The 10227-nt window shown below is 33.5% G+C and overlaps 1 protein-coding gene across 3 annotated transcripts in view; it reads right to left on the bottom strand.

Moving 5' to 3' along the window:
• Positions 1-2338: 2338 nt before the first annotated feature.
• LOC136032128 (uncharacterized) overlaps positions 2339-10227 on the bottom strand; it is a 112589-nt gene continuing 104700 nt past the window's right edge. The window contains exons 1-2 of one of the 3 annotated variants that reach the window (XR_010618650.1): positions 3832-3925; positions 2339-2733 (exon numbers count right to left, since the gene is read on the bottom strand). Coding sequence is in view for 1 of the 3 variants with exons in the window: in XM_065712302.1 (XP_065568374.1) it covers positions 2410-2733; positions 7465-7479 (339 nt within the window). In the remaining 2 variants the exon portion in view is untranslated. Of the gene's footprint in view, positions 2734-3831; positions 3926-7464; positions 7495-10227 lie in introns of those variants that run through there. The other 2 variants (XM_065712302.1, XR_010618651.1) reach the window with 2 other exon arrangements.

The raw sequence follows: 10227 nt of genomic DNA, 5'->3' as shown, positions 1-10227 counted from the left end.
AAAGAAAGCGATTTTGAAAGATAATTTTTATTGAAAATCCTTTTTGTATATTCAGTGAAAAAAAATTAGCACGCCGAATTTACCCCTCTCCTTTGAAGTGCAAAGATTCTTTTTTGTGCCCGCCTCTATTTTTGTGGTTTATAAAAATTTCCAGTGATTTCCAATGATGCCTCTTCTAGGAAGGAAGCGACTTTAAAAAGGAAATCTTTGGGTATATGCATAGAATTGGGAATATCGAGAAGGAAACACATTAGGAAGGTATTATTACTTCATAATATGAATAATACTAAGTTAACACATTTTGAATGCTCTTTTGCTTTATTTTACACCCCAAACGACCCCTAATATACAAACATGCAGCCAAAATTATATATTTTACCTGGATTTCGACAAGCATCATTGTTTTTTCAACCTGGTAAAAATTGAAAAATTGGTAAAAATGAAAACCTGGTAAAAATTGTTAGCCGTAAATTGAATCAGCAGTGTTGAAATAAAAAAAAAACAAAAAAAAACAAAAAACATATTGAGAATATAGTCTTTAATTTTTTGCTGTATATTCGCAAATTAGGGAGGAGGAGTTTAAAATGTAGATGGAATGTATTCAAAATTTAATACAACAATTTTCCCGCTTATTGTGAAGTAAGAAGTCCATCTTAACACGTTTCCTTTTACATAGCCCAGTTTCTAGGCTTACGCCAATTTCTGAATGTGAATGAACTAGTATTCGGTTGAAACAGTATTTGGTTCAGAAGATGGCACAAAACAGTATAGCATCTGCTCTTTTAAAATGTAAATAGACTTGGACCTGCTTGGGAAAGAAATACAGGAGGAGTGGAGCCTGGGGCTCGACAACTATAAAACCCCAAATATTTGAACTTCTTGAAGTTCTTAATCAAATTATCAGACCCAGTTTTAAAACTGCCCTCACCTGCCTTCACCCACAAACGAAAGTCATTTGTAACTTCCAATCTAGAAATTTTACGGCAGACACAATTCCTCACTATTCAATTGCATAAACCTTTCAATTGCAAATGAAAAAAACCAGTCGTATAGGAAATTAATACCCTATTGTTTATTACCACTAATTGGTAAACAAAATCTTTAACTGGAAATTTTTGATGACACCTTTAGTGTGTTTCTTCTCCAATTTTGACTCATAGTTAGAAAAACCCGGAACAGAAGATGATAGTGTGGACGGCTTTTCTAGAAAAGTTATCAAAAAGGAGAGAATAAACAATAAATAAAAATAGCTTTTTAGTGCGGATCCAGCAGAAGGGATTGGCTGTCCTGTTCTCCTATTATTCCTTTTATTCTTTATTGATTTTAAATCTTAATTTGATTTTTTTTTTTGTACCTAATTTATTTATCAGCAACAATTTCAGTCATATTTAGTGCGATTATTCTCTTTAATTTCTGTTCCTTTTGGGTTTGATAAATCTTTCTTAATAATTTATGTTTTTTTATGAAATTTACGTATATACCTTAATTTCTACTAGTACTAGGTTTTATTATGTCTCTTTGATTTCTAACTAAAACTTTTAGATGACTCCCTTTACTGTGTTCGTCCTCCCATTTTGTCCCATATTAAAAAAAAAAAAAAACATAGACCGGAAGAAAGTAATGTGGACTACTTTTCTGGAAAAGCCGCCGAAAGGGAGACAATAAAAAATGAAAAGAAATAAGTATTTTTACGGTTTCAGCAGAAGGGATGACTGTCCTCTTCTTATTCATGCTTTTATTTATTGATTTTAAGTTTGAACACATTATTCATTTTAATTTAATTTTGGTTATAATTCATCTAAATACCCAAAACAAGTTCAGTAATATTTATGTTTAATGTAGTTATTCATTTTAATTTCTAGGTTTTACTATAGCTCTTTAATTTATTTTGGAAACCTTTTTTTGGAAATTATGTTTAATGAGTTCACTAAAGGGAAAGGATATTTTACTAAGGCAAAGCTAGAAAATGGTCTCTGAAAGCCTTTGATTGGCGTTTAGTATTGTTTATGGCTTGTGGTGGGACCAAATGAATGTAAATTCTAAGGATAAATTTAGCAGCTTCTTTATCCAAAGCTAGTTAGAAATATCTACCTAGAATTTATTTACAAGACTTTCCAGGGAGGGTGGCAATATGCAGAAGATTTTTTTGTTTAATTTTGCTCATAGTGTTGGAAAAACTAGATTTATCCTATATAATAAGTTTTGTTATTTCTTTTTTTGTTGCTTTTCAAACTAATTTGAAAACACTACTTTCTTTCTATAAATTTGATATGCAACAAAAAATACATCTCTAATACTAATAATGAACAATAGAATAAACCGCTAAAACAATACTAAGTGGGTGTAAAAACATTTAATTTAAAAATAAATTACGTACAAAACTTTTGTAGCTTAAAAACTTCCTTTTCTCTAGCCCCAATACCGTCTGTGACCATAACTGTACGGAGCGTATCCATATGATGGATATGAATAACTATATGTAGGGTAGTAATGACTATAATAATGATAAGGATAATAACTATAGTGGTGTGTTTCTGCTCCTTTCAGATCTTCTTCGACAGGAACTTCCAATTCAGATGCTTCTCTTCTCAGCCTGTAACTAGGATCGTCAAAGGGAAGATCACCTCTGTTAGCTGTTAAACCTCTTTTCATATCTTGAAAATCAATAGCTGGTTCCTTTGGATTATTTGGTTTGGCTAATACTGCAGTGACATAAAGGGCAACAAGTAGAATCTAGAAAAAAAGTATTTATATTGATATAGATAGGAATGTTATAGATATCTTAAAATGTGTATACATCCTTTGGAGATCTGTATTCTACTAATGCTGCAAAGACACAAAGAACAACAAGAAAAATCAAGAGCAAAGTTCAATATGAATGTTATGTAAGGATTTGTAAGTTCTATTGCCAAATTCAACAGGAATATCAATTATGCATCAAAAATTTAAAAAGCTTTTTCTTGAATAAGTTACCACCCATCTTTGTTTATTTCAGATTTTGGATAGAGCCTATAGAGAAAATGGTGACAAATTTTAATTGATGAAATTTTTATTGAGTTCTAAAATTTGATTTGGGGATTTATTACATAGGACAGCTATATAAGAAACTAAAAATCCAATAAAAAAATGCGGCTTTAGAATAAAATGTGTCAATAATCTATTGAATACCAGCAGGTAAGAAGATGAAATGATAAATTATTCAAAAGACTTTCTTTAACAGGTTCGTCAATTTTAACTTTCCAGATTAAATTACAAGAAGCGAAAAAAGGAAAAATAGGATGTAATAAAATCGGTGCTGTTAAAGTCCTCTATGCTAAAGAGAAACCAGTAAAGCATTTTAATTCAAGAAATTCCAAACATTCAAACATTTCAAAGAGCCTGCTGAAACGAGACAAAATTGAGAGACAAAATTCGAAAGACATGGGATGAAAGCAATTTTCTAAAAATCAAAATAAAGGGACATTAGTTCATTATTAAAAAAAATATTGCCAAGTAAAGTAGAAATATACATATTAGTTAACTGACCCACGGTAAATGCGATAAAACTACACTTGCTTTGAATAAATCAACATATTTTTTTAACATGATTTATTTTGCATCCAAATAAGCTCAATTATCATTGTTGTTCAAATCTCAAATATTCATTAAAATTTCAGTTTTAATAAAGTAAATTGCTATAATTGTATTCATTTATTTGGTTAAACCATGTTACTTTGAAATAATTGATACCTCAAAAATTTTCGAACATGAATTTCATGAATTTCACGTTGGCTGCAAAGCTCCTAACAAAAACTAATCTACAAATTAAAATGACAGCAATAGGCTACTCACATATTTCATTATTACAAATTTTTTGGAGAACAACCAACTTCGACTGAAAGATTCAACTGATAATGTATACTAAAGAAGCCCTTATTTATATATATTTGAAAATACAGGCTATTTTCTCCTAAATGAAACTAGTTTCAGGTGAAAAGATACCGGGGACTTTTACGATTGACACTGGATGTCGCAGCGGTTAAGACCCGAGATTAATTGAAAACAAATAAGTGGTACAATATCTTTTAGGGGAGAGCCTTATCAAAAGCGAGATATTTGGGTACATCAGTGCAAAAATACAGGTTAGCTGTAATTGTAGATTTTTGGGATGAGAGGGAGGTATATTTATATGATTTATTGGGCCTGATTTTACAGGAAGGAATATAGCTTTAGTCCCTCTATAATAATGCCACTGCGAGCCAAGACTATGAATTTACTATGTATGCTAATTAGTTTTTACATAGTGTGTAAAAGTCGCAACCATCAGCCTACCAAAACTATGACAAAAGAAGGAAAAAATGTCAAAGTTTGACCTTTTACAGTTTTAAAATGTTTCTTCTTTGAAGGGTTTGAAGAACGCAAAAAATTGCTTGAATTCAAAACACTCCGTTTTTCAATACCTGCCTTCTTAAAATATCCATGCTCCTACTCTTGCAGCTTTTCAGCTTGCAACCAGGGCTCTAAAAAGACCGGAAAACGATCGCTAGAAGTAGTGACCGAAGTTGGCAGAAGTAATTGCCACAAGTTGCTAGACGTAATTACCTGATTTGAAAATGATAAGGATGTCCCAATTTTTGGGAAATTTTCTAATTTCGAGATGGCCTGTAAAGTATTCATAAGCAAATTAAAATTTGCTTGTTCTAAAATTTTCAAATCTGAATCTCCAACAAAGCACTGTAGTGGTATTGTCAGTCAAACAAGAGTCAAATTCGGCGTTAAAAAAGTTTGGTCCGGCACTCACAAAGGTTCTAGATGAGTGGCTTGCAGGTCGAATTATTTCCCTTTCAGTTGGCGTTTAAATGTTGTTTTTGAATAATCGCGTACTGTTTACCTTTGTTCATCTCTACGTCTTTTTTTGTAGCTTTTTTGTGACTATGCATGCGTTTTGTTCATTCATTGCCCTGGTTATAATAAATAGTGCAATAAGGCTGCTTAAGAAAGAGTGATTTGGGCACCACTAGTGACTCATATGAATTTTACTTACAGTTACAGGAGCAAATAGACAGGGTACCAAGTAGAAATATGGTGTTTTTGCTAGAAGGCTTTAATGCTCAGGTTGGTAGAAATAGGGATAGATGGTATCCTAGCTTAGGTAAATTTGGTGTAGGAAAATAAAACAGGAATGCCTATAGGCTTTTGCAATTTTGAACGTATAACAACTTAGTTATAACCAATACGGTGTTGGTTCACAAAATGGCCCGTAAGTTGACATGGTATTCACGTGATGGTAAGAACCTTATTGATTATGTTATTGTAGACAGGAGACTAGCAAGATCAATACAAGATACTAGGGTGTATAGGAGTGCTGTTATTGATGTTAAAAGTAAAGATCACCATCTAGTAGTGTCTAAGGTTAATTTAAAGCTGAAATTTCGGAAGGGTAACTACCTCCCGGAAAGTTATGATGTTGGTAGTCTCCAGGATGAAAATTTGAGAAAAAATTTCCAAGAACAGCTGAATACTAAACTTAAGAGTTTAAAATTTTACAATGTGGAAGATGGATGGAATAATATCAGAAAAACAAATCGTGAAGTTGCCGATGGTGTCTTAGGAAAGAGTGCCAAGACTGCAACTAGGATAGTGAAAAAGCTTTAGTTTTAATAAAACTTTCCTTTTAATTTTACTTTCCTCCCGGAAAGTTATGATGTTGGTAGTCTCCAGGATGAAAATTTGAGAAATAATTTCCAAGAACAGCTGAATACTAAACTTAAGAGTTTAAAATTTTACAATGTGGAAGATGGATGGAATAATTTCAGAAAAACAATTCGTGAAGTTGCCGATGGTGTCTTAGGAAAGAGTGCTAAGACTGCAACTAGGATAGTGAAAAAGCTTTAGTTTTAATAGAGAGTAGAAGGGGTTTGTATAAGAATTATCTGAGTGATTGGTCGTATGAAAACAAAAGGAATGTAAGGAATGTGGAGAAAGCATTAAAATATGAACTAAGGAGATGTGAAGTGGAGGCCATGGATAAAATTGCTGAGGATCTGGAAGATGCGGCTAGACGGCATAATAGTAAAATATTATACTTGCATGTTAATAAATTTAAAGGGAGTATCCAATCTGGACCAGTCCCAGTTAAAGATAGAAATGGGGCCACAATTAGTGATAAGGAAAAAGTTAAAGAAAGATGGGTGGAACATTTTGAGAATGTGCTAAACCGAGATACAGTTGCAAGAAAAGATATAGATGAAAATGAAAAAGTTTGTGATACCTTGGATGTGAAGGAAGACTTGTTTAGTGAGGAAGAATTAGCGACAGTACTAAAATGATTAAAAAATAATAAGGCTCCAGGTGCTGATAGTATGATTAACTATGGTTTCTTAACCATGGTGGCTCTGTTTCTTAAATATGGTGGCTCTGAGGTTAGGAATAAGCTACTGAAGATTATGAACATGATTTTTGAAAAAGGGGAAGTACCCAATGATTTTAGGAAAACCTTAATTAAACCACTGTATAAGAAAGGTGACAAGAGTGAGTGTCGTAATTATCGAGGCATTAGTCTGGTCTCTGTAGGTAGCAAATTACTGAGTAATATGATACTTTTTAGACTGAAAGATGCTGTAGACAAAGTTTTAAGGGAAGAACAATGCGGTTCTAGAAAAGGTATAGGATGTGTTGACCAAGTTTTCACTCTTAGGTTAATAATTGAAAAGTCCCCTCGTTGTCAAAAACCTTTGGTCCTCAGTTTTATCGATTATGAGCAAGCTTTCGATTCTGATCATAGAAGAGTGTTAACAAAGGTCTTATCGTTATATGGTATACCAGAAAAATACATTAAAGTGATTTGTGCTATGTACGAGAATAATACTGTTGCGGTTAAGGTAGGAAATGAGGTTTGCAACTGGTTTTGTATTAAATCAGGAGTTAATCAGGGTTGTGTTCTATCCCCCTTTATATTGATCATTTTGATGGACTTCGTCTTAAGGAGCACTGGAAAATGAGCACTGATAGACTTAAAGCAATCTATTTAGTTTGTGCTGAAAAACACTAAAGCATTTAAAAAAATCGAAACGAAAATTGACGAGCACTTTTTTATAGGGAGCAACATTAAAACATTAACAAACAAAAATAGTGGCTGCCCCCTCCTCAACCCCTCACTCTTTACCCTAAGTATTCATTTATTGCCCTGATATTTTAAAAACTACTGCTTAAAGACAAGAGTAGTTGCACAGGATTGAAAATTATTTTAAACCCACTATAAAAATTTAGAGTAAAGAGCAGGGAGTGAAGGAGGGGAAGTTCCCCTCAAATAAAGGTGTTCGTTGTAGGTTTAAATGTACCTCTCACTTTCAGTTGAAAAAACGCGTCCTTTTTTGTTAGTAGTGCACTTAAAACGGGGACATTGTCGATAACTATTAATCATTGGGATAGTGTTAAAGCAATGGTATTTTCAACAGGTCAAACATATTAAGCATGCATGCTTACGTTATTTCTTGTCATGTCGGTTCTTTTTTGGAAATCCGGTCTAACTTGTTCAGAATTCCGATCTTGAAAATAATGACACAGAAACCGCAGGTTACCTTGGCATTGCCTACCTACAATTAGCAGATTGGTTCTATACCACAGGTCGTATTCTGAGGTACTTTAAATGAAGGAGCATGCCAAAAAAAGAAATGTTTCAAAGAAACGAAATAGTCATATTAGAGCAAAAAATGCAAAGAAAAAATATTCGTATGAGTAATTCAGCCTTAAAACAAACGAAACTACTATGAATGAATAAATGACAAGGCTTTAGAGTGAAAATAATTAAACGTCGTTGGTTGCATTGTCAAAAAACATAATGTACAAATGATGTTAATCTTTATAAAATTCTATTTTATCTTGCTTTCTCTTTATTCTCTTAGTACCCTTCTTATAAAAACTCGAATCCCTTAAATGGAAAAAACATTGTTTTGAAGTAAAGACATGTTCAGATTCACATAATCACTCGGATGCTTGTGCTAATCTAAATAAAAAAATGTTGTAATAATTTCAAACATTTGTGTTATTTTGTTCAATGTATTAGCTCATAATCAAACAGTTCGTGGTAACGAACTGTAGTAAGGAGCGATCCGGCTCAATAGGAACCAAAACTCTAAAAAATTGAATTTTTATATCAATAGCTACATCAAAAGAATCGCATTTTAATGCTGATTTTAAATATATAAGTTTCATCAAGTTTAGTCTTAGCCATCAAAAGTTACGAGCCTGAGAAAATTTGCCTTATTTAGGAAAATAGGGGGAAACACCCCCTAAAAGTCGTAGGATCTTAATGAAAATGACACCATCAGATTCAGCGTATCAGAGAACTCTACTGTAAACGTTTCAAGCTCATATCTACAAAAATGTGGAATTTTGCATTTTTTGCCAGAAGACAAATCACGGGTGCGTGTTTATTTGTTTTTTTTTTTTTTTTTTTGTTTTTTTTTTCCCAGGGGTCATCGTATCGACCAAGTGGTCCTAGAATGTCGCAAGAGGGCTCAATCTAACGGAAATGAAAAGTTCTAGTGCCCTTTTTCAGTGACCAAAAAAATTGGAGGGCATCTAGGCCCCCTCCCACGCTCATTTTTTTCCCAAAGTCAACGGATCAAAATTTTGAGATAGCCATTTTGTTTAGCATAGTCGAAAATCATAATAACTATGTTTTTGGGGATGACTTACTCCCCCACAGTCCCTGGGGGAGGGGTTGCAAGTTACAAACTTCAACCAGTGTTTACATATAATAATGGTTATTGGGAAGTGTACAGACGTTTTCAGGGGGATTTTTTTTGGTTTTGTGGGTAGGGTTGAGGGAGGGGGCTATATGGGAGGATCTTTCCTTGGAGAAATATGCCATGGGGGAAAAAATTCAATGAAAAGGGCGCAGGACGAATGTGGTCACGTTAGAAAAAGACGTCAAATTAAGAGCTTAACATACAATGCTGGGTGTTCGGAGCCTCTCTATTATGGAGTATAATTTGAAAATAACACAACTATACGAGCGATAAAACATATATACCACAACCATAACTCAACTAACGAAAGAACTGCTAAGAGATAACACAACTATCAAGCGAAAACAGGTGAAAACTAACGGGAAAATAAACGAACTAAGAGGTGGAAGGGGCCCAGAGAAAAAATATAATCCTTTTTCAATTTTGAGCCTAACTTCCGCAAAGGAGTAATAATGTCAGAAGCCCCGAAATACCGAATTATTTTCTTTTCAAACAGTTCGTGGTAAGGAACTGTAGTAAGGGGCGACCCGGCTCAATAGTAAACGAAATTCTAAAAAACGGAATTTTGATGCTAAAAGATACATCAAAAGAATCGAATTTTTACGCTGATTCTAAATATATAAGTTTCAATTAATTTAGTCTTTGTCATCAAAAGTTACGAGCCTGAGAAAATTTGTCCTATTTTGGAAAAAAGGGGGAAACATCCCCTAAAAGTCATAGAATCTTAACGAAAATCACACTATCGCATTCGGTATATCAGAGAACTCTATTGCAAAAATTTCAAGCTCCTATCTAATAAATGTGGAATTTTGTATTTCTTGCCAGAAGACAAATCACGGGTGCGTGTTTATTTGTTTTTTTTTTTGTTTTTTTTTTCCCAGGGGTCATCTTATCGACCAAGTGGTCCTAGAATGTCGCGAGAGGGCTCATTCTAACGGAAATGAAAAGTTCTAGTGTCCTTTTTAAGTGACCAAAAAAAATTGGAGGGCAAATAGGCCCCCTCCCATGCTCATTTTTTTCCAAAAGTCAACAGATTAAAATTTTAAGATAGCCATTTTGTTCAGCATAGTCGAAAACCATAATAACTATGTCTTTGGGAATGACTTACTCCCCCACAAAACCTGAGGGAGGGGCTGCAAGTTACAAACTTTGACCAATGTTTACATATAGTAATGGTTATTGGGAAGTGTACAGACGTTTTCATGGGGATTTTTTGGTTTGGGGGGTGGGGTTGATGGGAGAGGGCTTTGTGGGAGGATCTTTCCTTTGAGGAATATGTCATGGGGGAAGAAAAATTCAATGAAAAGGGCGCAGGATTTTCTAGCATTACTATAAAAAAACAATGAAAAAATAAACATGAAAACGTTTTTTCAAATGAAAGTAAGGAATAGCATTGAAATTTAAAACGAACAGAGATTATTACGCATATGAGGGGTTCTAAAAATACTTTAGCATAAAGAGCGAGGTATTTAGGACGAGATAAATACCTCGCTCT

This window comes from Artemia franciscana, chromosome 10, assembly GCF_032884065.1.
Source record: "Artemia franciscana chromosome 10, ASM3288406v1, whole genome shotgun sequence".
NCBI classification, from domain to species: Eukaryota; Metazoa; Arthropoda; class Branchiopoda; order Anostraca; family Artemiidae; genus Artemia; species Artemia franciscana.
Note: the sequence above shows the minus strand (reverse complement) of the source record. Positions and strands in the feature narration are given on the sequence as shown.